Raw genomic sequence first — 16678 nt, 5'->3', positions numbered from 1 at the left:
GGATCCATGATATACTCTTTGGGCAGGGAACATTGTCTCAACTAGAATCTTGAGTTTCAATGAAACACTTTTTCCAGGGACGACTGGAAGTTTCAAGTTCTTTGTTCTCGGTTTCAAACTCAAGTCTGTTTCTGTGACGTTTTTGGCATAATCAATAAATTCGTGGCTAATGTTATTGACAACATCATTTGCTAAATGATGATGTATTTCCCTCTCATGATGTGTGCCCCTCCCAAAATGTATTTCAGAAACATTTCATGAACAAGAGGCTAAGGGCCTACATTTCAGGCTTCGAGTGTAAAAAAAAATAGGTACACAAATCTGTATCAAGATAATTAAAAGTAGCAGTTATCAAATGAAATGTTTGTACGGATAAGATTTTTACTGGCTAAGTTATTTTCATATTTTTTAATTGTTTTATAATATTTCAATTTTAAACTCAGATAAAATGTCCCTGTTGTTTGTCGTAGGTTCATGTTCGTGGCACTCATGGGTCCCAAGGTCGTGCACATTGACAGGTTCAGTATGGACGGAGAGCAGAAGACCCATGTACACATCGCAGAGAACAACGTGCTCGGACCGAATGTGGCCCTCACCTACGACAAGGGCTTGAACTACGTCTTCTGGTCGGACTCAGGGACCGGACACATTGAGGCTGTGGACGTCGAAGGTATGAGTTTTAGGAGTAAATGTGACAAATTTTATTGTTTTCATCTAGCTTGATCATTTTCCATTTTCTAGCTATCCTGATCATGCTTTGATGTGGTATATGTCTACAAACGTTACAGTAGGTCTATAACAAATTAAATTTGTTTGATTGAATTAAGTTAATGTATTTTTTTGTGATTGAAGTCAGAAAAGTGTATTTCTTCAACATTAACAAATATTGTTCACAGATTCGTTAATCCATTTGAAGGGCACTCTAATAATTAGTTGTAATTATTGTGTGTTGATTTGTTATCAAATTAATAAGTATCTTAACAAGATACCTAGAGTAACTGTTGATGATGGAAGCACAAAGAAACATAGGTGTCGTGTCAATGTGTAAAATCCCAAACGTTTAAAAATTGTTTTATATATAAAACCACCAGTTAATACTATATTTTTATGCTAAAAAAAATCCAAATATACATTCTAATTGATGATATTGAATTTGACAGTAAACGAATTAAGTCGTGTACTGCAATGATTATCTTATTCATATCTGTTGCATGTGTACGCACCGCGATGTACGCAGACGCACTGAATGTAATGAAATATGTAATGTAATGAAATTGATTTTATGGAGCTGAAATATAAGACTGCACATGGAGTAAAACACTGTTTATTGAAAATATGATGATAGCTAAAACTGTATAAATGATAATGAATAAATGAAAATATGTAACTTGAAACTTGTAATGTAAACTTAAATGCGATATGTTAAATGAATGGAATTGAAATACATGAAATGACATCCGACACGACCGAACGTTGGTGCCTTACTGGCCTGTGCCACTCACACCCACGAAGCCCAGGGGTGGGGACGACACTTGCCGTTTTGGCGCGAACAGCATGGTTAGATTCAAAATATATTTAGTTGAATGCTTAAACTAAATTTTGGAAATCTTTTAGGTATGAAACGAATCAAGATTCGAGAGCTGTACAACTCACCGATGGATATAGCTGTGGTTGCGGATGATATATTTTGGACCAATCATGGATCAGCAAATTTGCTTTGGGTAAACAAGTACGATGATGACGCGGACAGCAGCAAACAGCTCAAGTTGGACTTTACCCACGGGCTCGAGTCTGTGAGGTTGGCAGCAGTGACTGGCCTAGTGTCTGGGAATGATCATCCTTGCCAAAAGAACAACGGAGGCTGCAGTCACATCTGTCTCTTGAAGCCCAACAAACAGGTTTGTAGGGACTTGTGCAGTTGAAAAAGGATATTGTTTTGGCAAATATTTTACATTCTAAATGTGCTACTTATTATGTTCTGAGCAAATTTCTACTGGTCCTAGAGAGGCTATAGATATAATTTCAAATACAATTTACCTATTGGCAAAATAAAACAAAGGTTTCCTGATCCAACAGCTATTTAAAATTGAATTAATTATTTCACCATATTATCACTACTTGATGACAATTACGTAAAATTATTAATCTTATCCTAGAGGGACAAATCCAAAAGACAATAATTAAAAATTTGATTAACGCTTCAGCATGATTGAACAATATGTTTTTATCCAATTGATATTTTGAATTGGATTGATTCTTTTTACATTACTGTCCTACTGAATTCCAGCTAATCTAAACTTTTATACTTTAAACAATTTGGTAATCTAGACTAGGTCTGGTCTTAATTAGTTTGGACTAGCAGGATTCTGGTGAACTCCAATTTAAAACATATCAGTACAAGTCATTTTACCGGCTCACTCCGTGCTCTGCTTGATATGCTCTATGCACAGTCCTTTGACCAGTGCTGTAGTGGAGCAGGAATTGATGGGAACATCGTTCCTAATCTGCCTTTTCCAGTAGTCCTATAAATGAATCCTATTTGTTAGTCAATTCTTAGACAAATGGTCAGCGTCCCCACACACTTTACAACTACACCAAGCTTTGACCCTTGTAGATGGGCAAAATGTCAAGGCAAACAGTGTAAATGCTGATAAAAATGCTAATGGAAAATCTTTACCTGTTATTTACTTATTAAATAAATATTTTGTATTCACTTTTGAAAAACATTTTTTTAATAATCTGCCCTGTTGTGTGTGTGACAGGTGTGTGCTTGTCCCTTTGGCATGGTACTGACTGAGGACAGCCGCACATGTGAGATGCCCAAGCATTGTCAGGTGGGACAGTACCGCTGTACCTCAGGAGAATGCATCTCAGTGGCTCTACGATGCAACCATCGCGTCGACTGTCATAGCGGGGACGATGAGCTCAACTGTAAGACGTTCACTCTGCAGTGCACTCGAGGAACCTTCTCTTGTCACAACGGGGAGAAATGTCTCGACCATGAGAAACGCTGCGATGGCACGACAGATTGTCAAGACGGATCTGACGAAGTCAACTGCTTCACTGAGTCCAGTACTTGCAAACCTGGTAAATTCATTTTTTTTACAGCATAAACGAGTATACAAATGAAAACTTAATTTAGTACAAGCATTTTTGCAATTGACGAGATAACTTTACAGGGATACATTCAAGCAACAAGCAGGTACATTATGAAACAAACAACAACTTTTTGACGATTGCAGGATTTAACACTACAGAAATACAAATGTGAGCGACTTTGAAACATTTTTAAGAGCAGGTTGTCACAAGATAGTAAACACGTCTTGACATCAGAGGTAGCTTCTAAAAGCAGTACTAGCTTGAGCAGGAGGAGGAAAAGTTTTGAATGTGTCCTTAATGTGACTTTTCTTTACACATTTCTTCTATCCTCGTCAAAGCTTCTGAAAAGAAACATTGGGTTTACATATTATGTCCAAATATCAAGTTTATTTACTGTAAAATAAATGTAATTCTTAATTTGTCACTCAAAAACTTCTCCACTTCCACCTATACTCCAAGTAGTAATCAAAATACCACAAAACATAAACTCTAAGTAACCAAAATATGCCAGTAAATTACCATTATCTAATGATAAATTGTACAAATAGTTTACATATACTTTTACTTCAGGTGAGTTCCAATGCAAGAGTGGCCCCTGCATCCCAATGTCCTGGAGGTGTGACGATACCAAAGACTGTGAAGATGAGTCTGATGAGCTACAATGTGATAAAACAACTTGTCACCCGGAGAAAGAATTCAGGTATAACTAAAAAGTTGATTGAAAATAGATTAGTTTTGTATTTTTCCCACTCAAAATACCACTCAACGCAATAGCTATGATTATTGATTTTAACCATAGAAAAGAGGCAGCTTAGTACTGACTTGTTTTTTGCTTGATTAGTAAAAACATTTTTACAAAATACCGGTAGCGTCTTTGTCCCACCAACTGTAGTGGTTTTTACGCTACTAGCTTTTGCAAAATATCATTTTCTCACTGTTCACTTGTGAAAATGTCGTAAATAAAAAACATTTTCAACATAAACCCATAATAAATTAGAATGGTACAGTTGGTAAGATTAATAACTGTATGTTTCCACAGCTCTCACTAATGATAGTGGAATTTTCTTTTTACTATACAATTTTGTTTTGATAACTGTTTCATTTTCTGTAATGCTTCAGTGCAGTGACTTTGAGGAAACGTCCCTCTCCTATTTTAGAGTAAATTTAACTTTGTAAAGTTTTAGTCCTTGGTCAGAGGACAAATAACTAAGTAGTTAATAATTTACTTTTACAAAATATAGTCCCTCTCTGGGCAAAAGGTAAGCCACTAAGCAGATTGATTAATTGTTCAGTCATAATAATTTTCAATTTTGCCAAACAACAAAAATGAATCAAAGACACAACACACTGAAGCGTTATCAGCACTACCAGACTTAGCGTAGTCTACTAGCAGCTCTAGGCCAAACTAACCCAAGCGGAGCGGCCCCCACCCTAGGTGAAAATTCCCTGCAATCGTGGGGACTACATTATCATCACCCACAATCATTCAAATTATTTTTTTTAATTTTAATTTTTGTTCTACATTTTTGTACAAAAGACTGTTAATCACTATAATCACTGCCTTTGCTTGCGGCCCCAGGCCGCGGCTTGGTTAATCCGCTTATCAGACTAAAATATACATTATAATCATTTCCAGCAGATAACTGAAATAAATGTATAAGAGAGTATATTTAATTTCTGGAACTGGCTACCGGTGTGGTTATGAAAAATAATTGAACCTTGAAGGTGTATTACGCTGACTTTATTAACACTTCATGGTTCACTGAGAGTTTACACATTAAATCCATGACACTGGATTGTCCCCATACTTGTTGCATTCTGATTATGTGTGTTGTGTAGATGTACGAGCGGTACTTGTATCCCCTCAAGCTGGGAGTGCGACGGCCAACCAGACTGTAGCGACGCGTCAGACGAACATGACATTTGTGGTCAGTATAACCTCATCCAGGCGAAGTTCTATTACAATTTCTTGCATTAAAAACCTCTCTTGAGTTCAGTGAGCATGAAGATACTAAAAAAAAAACAACATTAAAGATCCATAGAGAACAAAAGAAAACTAAAAAAAAACAAATTAAATGAAAATTTAAAATATTTTTCACTACAAAGGCAAAATGTAATTCTACAAAATGCTGACCCTAAATCAAAACATGACAGCTGGTTATCCTGTATACCATTGAAGAAATTAAATTTAGACATGTTACCTACCCAAAGAATTTAGGGATTCCCTAGCACTGAGATACGGTCGGACACCGATCCATTTACCAACCAAATGTGATGGCTGTGGGAAAGAATTTAATACAGACCATGCCCTTATACTCGTATGTCCTGTAGTTGGCCTAATTATAAAACGACACAATGAAATTAGAGATGCTTTAGGAAACATTATGGAACAGGCATGGGGGAATTGTATCAAAGAGCCCCTTATAGCAGAGAATGGAAATGCAAACGGGCCTGCAATTAAAGCTGACTTGGCATGTAGAGGGGTGTGGGAGACACAGAGGGATGCATTATTTGATATCCGTGTCGTAGACACCGATGCTCCCTCATATATCTCCAAACCTCATGACAATGTCATAAAAAATGCAGAAGAAGAAGAGAAAATAAAGTATATGTCAGCCTGTGAGAGCCGGAATAACTCTTTCACTCCTTTGATAAAATCAGTCGGCGGAATCCTAGGCAACGATTTTCAAACACTAATAAGAGCACTAGCTGAGAGATTGTCAGAAAAATGGGTTAAACCTTACAGCCTGGTAGTTAATTGGATCAGAACAAGACTGACTTGCTCAATTGCTTGAGAAGATCTCGAAAAAGATGGAGATCTGCTCGAGAATTCGAAGATGGAGCAGGCATCCAACATATATATTGAAAGAATAGAAATTTTTAGTAACAGGCCTATCTGTAAAATTAAATTTATTTGTCTTGTAATTATCTATATATTCATGCTTAAGTTTTTACTGGACACCAACCAGCTTATTATATTTGGCAATGAGTGGTTATAAACAAAAACATAATCATGAGTAGTGATTGTTATTCCTTTAGTCGGTGGAAGGATTTGTAAAGTGGTGTTATTGTTAAGTTAGCTTAGAGTAGTATGGCGTGAAATATCGTACGTCACTCGTCCAAAATGTGTTAACCGGACTCACACTCGTCCGGTAAACAGCTATTTTAAGAACTAGTAACGTATAATACTATTTACTACTCTATTGGTTTTACAAAATACTTATTTATATCATTATTATAAAGTAGATTCAATTAGCTGAGCAGGAACTGCTTTAATATATAGAATTCAGCTTGCTTACTTATTGTAAAATACGGATAAAGCAACTAGCATTAACATATTTTTTAGAGAAAGGAAACTTGTTGTGAAAAAGTGCTAATTATTGTTATTCATGGTGTAGTAACCCAGAGCAGCTGTGCGCCTGATCAGCTGGTGTGCAACAATGGCCGCTGTGTAGATCGTCAGTTGATCTGCGATGGACGGGACGACTGTGAGGATGGGACAGACGAGACAGACTGTCGCGGAGCCACAGCTTTGGCCGAGGAGGAGGGTCAGGTCCCTCGACATATTGATGAGACCACCTCGCCGTCTCAGCGGCTACAGTGCAACGACACGGAGTTTGTGTGTGACATCTGCCTACCTTCTACTGCCAGGTTTGTTACAGTAGATTTTCACTTTTCAATGTTTTGATTTTGAATTAAGTATGGTGTTTATAGTACGTTTGCAAAGCTTACAAAATATTATTACTAAAATTTGCATGTTAGTTAAAGTTTTTTCATTACGGTACATAGATATTGTGACATGAGTGATAAGACCTCAATTTTTTAAGTTGCTCTTATTCATTGCCCCCCCCCCCTTCAGCCTCAAATACAAGGTAAAATTTTTAAAAATGTGATAAAAAATTGTTACATCTGTTTAGGAGATACATTGTTTTTTATAAAAAAAGGGTTGTGTGGCACTTAAAAAAGTATGAAGAAGGTAAGCTTACCATTGTTTACTGTAGGAATTTCCAGGCATACTAAACTCGTCTGTTGTAAATTTGGTTCTATGGGAGCAATATTTTGGATATGAAACCATTATTGTATTTAGTGTTGACTTGAATTATTGGCAGTGGCGGTTCTAGGACCATGTCAAGGGGGGGATAACCGGGGTGTCCTAAACCAGGAGGGGATTTGCTATTTTTAAAGCCGCGCTTGGTGACTTTTAAATGCTATTTTCAACGTCTATAACTGTGTCGAAAAACCTGCAGTTGCATTTCTATTTTAAAATATTTATTTTTAAATATATATTTTCAGGGTCTAAGGTGGGGGCTTTGCCCCCCCCCCTTGGAACCGCCACTGAGCATCAGTCCTAAACTAACTGACAGATTTATAAATGTTTTCGAAACATCTAAATGAACATTTTCACTTCAATCTGTCAATAAAAAGAATGAATGAATTTCATTTTTATCCGTCCCACAGATGCAATGGGACGGCAGAATGTCTCCGGGGAGAGGATGAGACAGGATGTGACGGATGTCTGGAGCACCAATTCCAGTGTCCGGAGACTGGCCGATGTATCCCGCAGGAGTGGACGTGCGACAGAGCCAACGACTGCGGTGACAACTCAGACGAGGACCCTTCACTGTGTCAGCATCGCGGCATTGCTAACAAAGCCCTCGGTCACGGTACGCATCAGAACACACAGCCAACACTGAAACATTTATTGTTCAACATGTAATGATTGTTGTACCAAAAACTAGGTCTTGATGCAGCAGCGTTTGCTAGAAACCATTAATAATGTTGCGGCAGTCTCAAGCAATAACCTAAGAGTAACCTTTTAATTTTAATAATTTAATTAAAAATTGAATATCTTTGTAAACAATAAATTGCAAAAAATTGCATTTGTATTTTTCTATCCAATCAGAGGCTAGTAAAAATATTTAATTCAAGTTAGATAAATTGAAATGAAAGTGAGAAAGCAAAAACTGGAAAAGCAACATTTCATTAAATATTTGTACAATGTTGGATAGATGTACAAATTAAATCCCTACGGAAGTAGTGGCAGGTTTTATATCAAATCTTTCGCTGTCATAATTCAAAATTTTATCTTTATTATAGGTATATCTGAGTGCCTTGAGTTCACATGTAAGAATAAGAAGTGTTTGCCATTCATCAAAGTGTGTGACGGCAAAGCAGATTGTGAGGACGGAAGTGACGAAGGAGGCAGATGTGGTGAGTTTCTGCCTTCGAGCAGTTGTGTGTGTTAAAGCAGTTGTGTGCCTTGGAACAGTTGTGTGTTACCTGGGCAGTTATGTATGTCTTTGAGCAGCTGTATTGTGAAGAATTGATTTTTCTTGGAGTGGATGGATGGATGTCTTGGAGTAGAGTTGTGAGTCATAGTGATTTTAAATATTTAAACCGTAGTTAACAGTCAAATTTATTACTTTACAAACACTAAATAGACATACAGTTGGAGGTTTGAAAATATTTCATAAATAGATATGACAGATAAAGCCTTGAGTCAAGAATTTTTGTAAAGTTCACCGAAAGAAGATTTTATCCTATTCACTATTTATATAGTTTTACAAATAAATATAGTTTACTTAAAATTACAAAATTAAATATGTATATAAATTGGTTTTTCCCATTTTTGACCCTAGAAACAAAAAAAAATAGCAATTTCTCTCCAAACCATTTTGTAGAGCTTAAAAAAAAGATATAATTTAGTATATTGAACCGCTGTTGTATGCCTAACGGTCACAGAGCAAATTTAAAAAAGTGTAATTTAAAATCCCCCCCTCCATGAAAATGAAAACAGTTGTAGTTTACTTGTTTATGGATATATGTTGATAAAATTTGGCAAATTTATTTATTTCATCCTATACTATTGACATATGGTTAAAACACACGTTTTATTTTCCCCGTAGCAGCAAACCAAAGTGTTTCTGTACAATTATTGATTACAGAGAAAATTCTAAAAATTGTTATTTTAAAATGCCTATGTTATTCATATAGAGAATATTGTGAAATGTTGTAGTTTGCATGTTTATGGATATATTTCGATCAAACATGGTAAATTTATTTATTTTACACCAAGTATTAATATTTTACTAAAAAAAACACTTGTTTACCCTCCCTGTAGCAGCAAGCCTAGGTACTGATAAAACCTAATGTTAATTAAACACATTTAATTGTAAATCAATTCAGGCAAATGGAAATTCGCTTAGTCAGCAGGTTTGCTTCGGCGGGGGTATTTTATCAATATCCTTTCTTTTAATCACAGATTGTATCATAATCATAAAAAAATGAAAATTAGTTTAGCTTCAAAGGTTTTATTTTAAGGTCTTACACACATGTCAGTTAGTTGCTGCAACCTAGCCACATTGTCGAATGAATGGGTTTTAAGCAACATATTTCCAATGTAGTAAAAGTAAAAGGTTGTGATTTGTAGATGTTTTACCAAAGCGGTCATGAACTAGAAGCTTCAGTCCACTCAATCAATACTTTACGAGTTAGTGTATAAATAGCAAAGCCTTAACACAAAGCACGTGCTATCTCCAGGTCGAGGTTGTGCTGATGCTGGGTGTATGGACAAATGTCAAGAGACACCCAGCGGCCCCAAGTGTGCATGCTTCCACGGCTATCAGCTGAGCGGTGACAGCAAGAGCTGCACAGATGTTGACGAGTGTGCGCTCGGCATCTACTGCTCTCAGTTCTGCCACAACACACCCGGCAGCTTCTCCTGCAGCTGTCAATACCCTGACTACCAACTACGTGAAAACCGCATGACCTGCAAAGCCAAGGGTATGAACCAGCAATTTGATTGACTTTTGTGTAATTTTCAAACCTGTCTGTGTTGCCAAACCCAGTTCCTAGTTTTTAACTTTTTCACTTTTTGTCCGATGGAAATAGTTGTTCAATATCATTATGAACGGTGAATCTGATTTTTAAACTATACTAATACGCTTAGGTAAGTTATAGTTGATTTAAAATTTTTTTCTATTTCCTTCATTTCTGTCCCCTTATTCCCCCCCACCCCCTATTATTGTCCCTATTATTGTGTTGTTGTTATTGTTATTTCCCCTTATTCTGACCCTTTATTCGCAAATCTGGCAACCTAGTTATGATATAGGATTAGTCCACTGTACCACTTTGGACATATCATCTTATATATTTAAAAAATTTGGGTTTTCTTTTCCGAGTTCGTTTGGCTCTTCTACCCGACCAATTGCCATCAAGCATCGGCATATATTTATCTATAATCCCACTCGGCTTATATGTAAACAAAATTTGCTCCCCATGTATTTCTTATGGGAGTTATTTTTTTTCTTTTCCAAGTTTGTTAGGCTCTTCTACCCGACTGATTTACATGATTGAGGTCTCAAATTGAAGTTATGCACGGACAGATTTGCCAACAAGCATCGGCATATATTTATCTACTTGATTTGAGCTATTGATCGTTTGAGTCAGTTAAGCTCAAGATACTGTTTTCTCTATCATAAATCATGAATTTGATTATTTCTCTGATATTATATTTATTTTATCGCTGCGGAGCAGCATGGACCCTCTAGTTTTGTATTAACTAGTTTGTTACATTTCGAGGCTATCCCGTTATTTCATTCTCCATTCTTTCTTGTAAGTTAGGTATAAAAGAGGAAAAAAAACTACCTTTTTTTTATTCGCCATTTGCATACCTTAGAATAAAAAATTGAACAACTCTTTATAAACTGTTTATAAAACAGTGCCTAAATAATGTGCAGGTCACGAAATGGCTCTTGTGTTTGCTACCAACAACGAGATACGCTACGTGACACAGACACGATCAAAACTTGGGGTGATTCATAAATCTCAAACACGGAACTTTCAAGTCTCAGGACTGGACGTTGACTCTCGGAGACGCTGCATTTACTGGAGTTCAGGTAATGTGCACTTGCTATGAAACACATTAAATAGTTTGTAGTGCTGTTCATGAATGGCTTGGAGGGTTATTGTTCATTATTGCTATGGAGGAGTCATGTTTTTACAAATGTACCAGATAACTTTGTAACTTCTAAGGATATACATGTTGCTTCAAATCTAAAAATTAAGGTTGTTTGTGTGATTCTTGATTTGTTTACATGTTCAAACCAGTAAATTGTACAGGTTTTGCATAAAACGATTTCTCAAAATATTATATTGTCATAACTTTTACCTACGCCGGTTTTTAAAGTAGCCGTTTCAGAGCAGTTCTTAGAGTTGAAAAGTTTCACATGAAAGCATTGTTTACTTTCATAACAGCTTAGTTTTACCACTCATAACAACACAGGTAAAGGACCAATGAGGTTCAAGGATTGAGAGAGAAGAAGTAAAACTGTAATGATTCGAACTTCAACTAATCAGCTGTTCACGTCAATTTAATTGTTGAGTGGTGCAATTAGTGTATGGTACATTGTTTTGTTGTATCACTGTCAGTGGCAATAAGAGGTTATAAACAAAACTTAACCTCTCTTAGAAGTTATGAGTAGTGAAGGCTCATACCTAAAATTTTCTACTCGTGTCGTTAACACTATCTTTACGCAATCGTTGCCTAAACTACTATAATACTTAAAGTATCATTTTATAGGTAAAATACATGTGTATATTTTTCTACCTGAACTGAACGATTTTGCAATATTCTGTTAGTTACATGAAAAAGACAAATGTGTGCAAATGGCAAATATGTTTTTGAAACTGCAAGAGCTGTACCTATCAAGATCATACATCAACTTTTTTATCTTCCTTTAGCAACAGTGGGGACTATCACACGCAGTTGCAACAAGAACGAGACATCGATGACATCACTGGTGAGACCAGGCAAGCTGGCTGTGGATTGGGCAACTGAAAACGTGTATTTTGTGGAGAGGGATCACATAGTGAAGGTGTGCAACTTCAACGTAGGCAAGTGTTCCATCGTCGTCAAAGCAGCTCCTGAAGTCACCATAGACACACTTGCTGTTGATCCTACCAAGAAGTGAGTCACCGCTTACATTGTTATCTAATGAGAAACCTTGATTACAAGCCTAACTATTAATCTTTTAGCTGCTTTTATCGTTGTATCTATATAGTTTATTTTAAATCCCAATTCAAGAACCTAAATTATGTTAGATTACCTATATTGTTGTAGCATTTAGTTCTTAGGTAATAGTCCAAGAATTTTAGGAATAATAAAGCCATTCGACCTAACAAATTCGGACTAAGTGGAAACTTTGCACAGTTGTTAAGTAAGCCTAAATAAATAAAATTTCAAAAGTCCCCATAAATCCCTGCTGTGCTTCAGCCGCCATCTTGGAAAATGGCGGCTAATTTTCACTTTTTTGACAATATTTCACAAACTATTGGTATTAGAGAATTTTTGTAAATACAAAAGTTAAAGAACGTCTAAAAATACATCTTTTTTATATTACAAGGTTTTCTCTATCTCTAATGTTTATTGAGACAAATAATAAAAGTTAGTATTAAATAAAAAATTCCCATGTTATTCTTACGGAGGAAAATAAAATTGTTGCATTTTGCTTATTTATGGATATATTTTTATCAAACTTGGCAAATTTATTTATTTTATACTAAGCTATTAATATTTAACATAAATATACACTTTAATACCCTCCCTATAGCAGTAAACCTAGTACTCGTTAAATTTAAAGTTTTTTAAATAGGGAATCTATCTTACATTTTTTTTATTAGGATATATTTTAGTAATGATCCAGTCCGGCAAATGGAAATTTATTTTTTTAGACATATTAACAATAGATTTCCCTTATTAATATTAGTAAGTTTAAAGCTCACTCACTATATTTTCACTACTATGTAACTGCTTACATGGTAGGCCTACTTATTACTCCCGGTATAATTATTTTGTCGGTAAATATTAGGAAATTCAACCTTAAAATCCGGACTTAATGCGGCTGAGGCACAGCCGGTATTTTTGGGAACTTTTGCCATTTTCATCAACTAGTCTCACTGTGCTTAACTGTGCAAAATTTCAATTTAGTCCGGATTTTAAGGTTCAATTTCCTTATATTTACCGACAAAAAATTATACCGGGAGTAATAAAGTAGGTACCACTTAATTTTTTAGTAGTTACATGGTAGTGACAAAATAGTAAGTGGGCTTAAAATCATAATACTAATAAGAAACATTATTGTTAATATGATTGAAAAATTAATATCCATTGGCCTGACTGGATTTTTACTAAAAATATATCCTAAAAATGTAAGATAGATTCCCTATTTAAATAACTTTAAATTTAACGAGTACTAGGTTTACTGCTATAGGGAGGGTACTAATGTGTATATTTATATTAAATATTAATAGCTTAGTATAAAATAAATAAATTTGCCAAGTTTGATAAAAATATATCCATAAATAAGCAAACTGCAACAATTTTATTTTCCTCCGTAAGAATAACATGGGAAATTTTTTTTAATACTAACTTTTATTATTTATCTCAATAACCATTAGAGATAGAGCAAACCTTGTAATATAAAAAAGATGTATTTTTAGACGTTCTTTAACTTTTGTATTTACAAAAATTCTCGAATACCAATAGTTTGTGAAATATTGTCAAAAAAGTGAAAATTGGCCGCCATTTTCCAAGATGGCGGCTGAAGCACAGCAGGGATTAATGGGGACTTCAGAAATTTTATTTATTTAGGTTTACTAAACCACTTTGCAAAGTTTCCACTTCGACCGAATTTGTTAGGTCGAATGGCTTTATTATTCTTCCACTATAAAGATGTTTGTGTCACACTATGCATTTCGCAAGCTTTTGTGGCATCTTCAGGGGTGTTCTTAAGTTCTTCTTATCACTAACACTATGGTCTATACTGTATTTACAAAAATATTTATTTTCACACACGGTAACTAATATCGCGGTTGGATGGATCGGACAACACAACAAAAGACACACGGCAGTAGGTCTTTCTTCCTCTGCTACATTTCTTGGACTGGGGTTGTTGGCACTAGGGCCATTCAATGTTTGAGGGTAGTTTAGACTTTCCTGGTTTATGGTCGGGCGGGAGCTTTGATCTCTGTAGTGTTGCCGGTTTGTTGCTGTGTTGTGGTGATGTGGAGTAGTATGAGTGTAAATGAAGATACCTGGGCCCTATATATCTTCCTCTAACCACTGCCAAATCACGCACATCTCCTGTCCTAACCCAACTCTATTGCAAGGAATTAATCTAACTCGTCAAAGTGCACAATATTACCTTAGCTGCCTATCACAGCCAGCTTTTATGTTCTTAATGTATCTAATTATAATATAATGAACAGAGAAATATATATATATGGACTTATTCTAATTCGTGAAAAAGGTTACTAGACTTAGCAAATGTGAATTCTAATTTACGATATTAATTGCCAGACCACGACCCTTCGAGAACCTAATAAACTACATGATTGAATTACCTTTTGCCCCAACCTACACCCCTTCCCCAACCCCTACTTCTATTAGCTAGACATCTTAGGCTACAGTCTACTTATCCGATCAGATGTACAGCTCCAGGCGCTCGACACTACACTGTACTCGTCTCTTGGTTCGCTGCGCGTGCCTACCCGGGTCGACTGCGCGCGCATCGTGGTCACGTGACTTGCGCTATTGTAGCGGTCCGCTACATCCTCCCCCCGGTGGGGTTGTTTTTTTTTCTTTTCCTAGTTTTGGGGTGATTTTGGGGTTTGGGAAAGATGAAGGACGAAGAAATTTTTTTTTTTTTTTTTTTTTTTTTTTTTTTTTTTTTTTTTATTGTGCTCGCCGTGAGATTGTGTCGTTGTGACATCGGTGTCGGTGTGGGAATGTTCCAACAGTTTTCTGCACTCCTTTTGGTTTGACTCATTTGAGGTTATAATGTGTGTCGGTCTTGCTTATAAACTATTAACTATTTTTTTTTTTTCTAAACTAAAGGTGACTATGGTTTTGAATGAATTTCTTATAACTATGTTTGGTGGGATTGCTTAATCTAAACCTGCTCTAAAAAAATGTGGGCGGGCGTATATCAGTGATAGATTTAATTAAGTTCGGTTGAGAAAGATCTGTTGGTTGATGAAGTTGGATATATGATTGATGATGATGAATTTGGGAATGTTGTCGAAATAGTGAGGGTTGATGAAATTTGATGGTTGTATTGAATTCTGGTAATTGCTGGTAAATTTGGAAGGTTGCTGAAGTTTGATGAGTTTCTTGAAGTTGAGTATTTGGAAGAATGAAGTTGTGTAAACTGAAGAATGAAGCTGGAGTAGTGTTCTGAAGTTCTTGAAGGTATACTGTTGTGATGTGATGTGACGTAATTTCGTAATTAGCTCTTGAGCCCTTACTAAATTCGGGGCGCTAATTATATCGCTGGACGCCTCTTAATGGTGGATGAAATGCGTTGGGTTTTGAAGTTGATATGAGGTTGATGATACGCTTACTCAGATGTGAATTTGGAGATTGTTTTGATTGATGATTAATTATTTTGATGTTAGTTATCACTGATATATTCCCTAAATATTCGGTAAAAATTGATCGCGACTACTCTACTTAAGTTTACTATTGATACTTATGATCTAAATGAATTTACTAATAATAAGAAATTGTTCTACTTAATTTAAAAAAAGGAATTTAATTTACTGAGTATAAAAGGGAAAAAATCTAATGTTTATCTACTTAAATGCTATGGATTTGATTGACTGGGAGATATATTACTAAGTTTCTGTTGATTTACTAATAATAAATTAATTAACTAGTGTGACACACATTATACACTCTTTCAGTTTGGATGCTATTCATGGTTGAATGGAGTTTCGAAAATCTGTTGGTTGATGTAAGGAATGATAGTGTTATTGTAAGTGTACATTCATTCGAAGCTCCTCTAGTGCCAATTATCAAGAATTATGCACAGAGGTATTAAATAATAATTATTTATTTCACCGACGGCTTAGCACAATTTAATTTTTTAAACAAATATTGTTTTAATATTTTCCTTCAATGTGAAGGATTGATCGGTGCTTGGTTTGATTATTTATATAGGGCGGAAGTAGAGGTTTGAATGGAACAGATGTTTGTACTGATAACGACGGTGTTATCTCGTGCCTGGCGCTTGCTATTGTCTGTTTCCTACTAGTCCATTTCCTTCTCTGTCGCTCAGCAACATAAATATATTTATCTATATTTTTGTATTTTATTTTAACGCATGCAAGTGTATAACACATAATAAACATTTAAATTACCCTTTATAAATATATAATACATAAACTCTTCTGCTACGCTCAGAATACTGCTTGTTATTTACAAACATATGTATTGTAATGTGCGCTGTTATCTACTTTGATAACGATTGTATTACGCCTAAATACCATATATCTTATTTTAATATACGTGGATGACTTTACTTACTTAATACTTTTTATGTAATGTTGTATTTACCTTTGCGATTCAATTGCTTATATTAACACAGAAATACTTAATTTTACTTAATTCTACTTAGTTCTACTTAGCCTAATTACCATAGTTTAAAGTCTAGCTTGTTCTGTAGTCAGTTGTCTCGTTCATGTGTTGTCATTTTTCAGTCCAGTACTGTTAGTGAGTGTTTGTTGTCATAAGTAAACT

General features: G+C 35.4%; 1 protein-coding gene across 2 annotated transcripts in view; it reads left to right on the top strand.

Moving 5' to 3' along the window:
* LOC128981897 (putative vitellogenin receptor) overlaps positions 1 to 16678 on the top strand; it is a 57959-nt gene that overhangs the window by 23595 nt on the left and 17686 nt on the right. For both annotated transcript variants that reach the window (XM_054400885.1, XM_054400884.1), the window contains exons 16-26: positions 471 to 670; positions 1615 to 1898; positions 2763 to 3087; positions 3670 to 3799; positions 4939 to 5027; positions 6498 to 6750; positions 7558 to 7763; positions 8197 to 8310; positions 9640 to 9882; positions 10839 to 10997; positions 11842 to 12067. In XM_054400885.1, coding sequence (XP_054256860.1) covers positions 471 to 670; positions 1615 to 1898; positions 2763 to 3087; positions 3670 to 3799; positions 4939 to 5027; positions 6498 to 6750; positions 7558 to 7763; positions 8197 to 8310; positions 9640 to 9882; positions 10839 to 10997; positions 11842 to 12067 — 2229 coding nt within the window. The remainder of the gene's footprint in view (positions 1 to 470; positions 671 to 1614; positions 1899 to 2762; positions 3088 to 3669; positions 3800 to 4938; positions 5028 to 6497; positions 6751 to 7557; positions 7764 to 8196; positions 8311 to 9639; positions 9883 to 10838; positions 10998 to 11841; positions 12068 to 16678) is intronic.

This window comes from Macrosteles quadrilineatus, unplaced genomic scaffold (genome assembly GCF_028750875.1).
Source record: "Macrosteles quadrilineatus isolate MER2022 unplaced genomic scaffold, UCM_ALF_1.0 Scaffold_55__1_contigs__length_795759, whole genome shotgun sequence".
Lineage (NCBI taxonomy): Eukaryota > Metazoa > Arthropoda > Insecta > Hemiptera > Cicadellidae > Macrosteles > Macrosteles quadrilineatus.
This window is presented reverse-complemented; position numbering and strand designations above follow the sequence as displayed.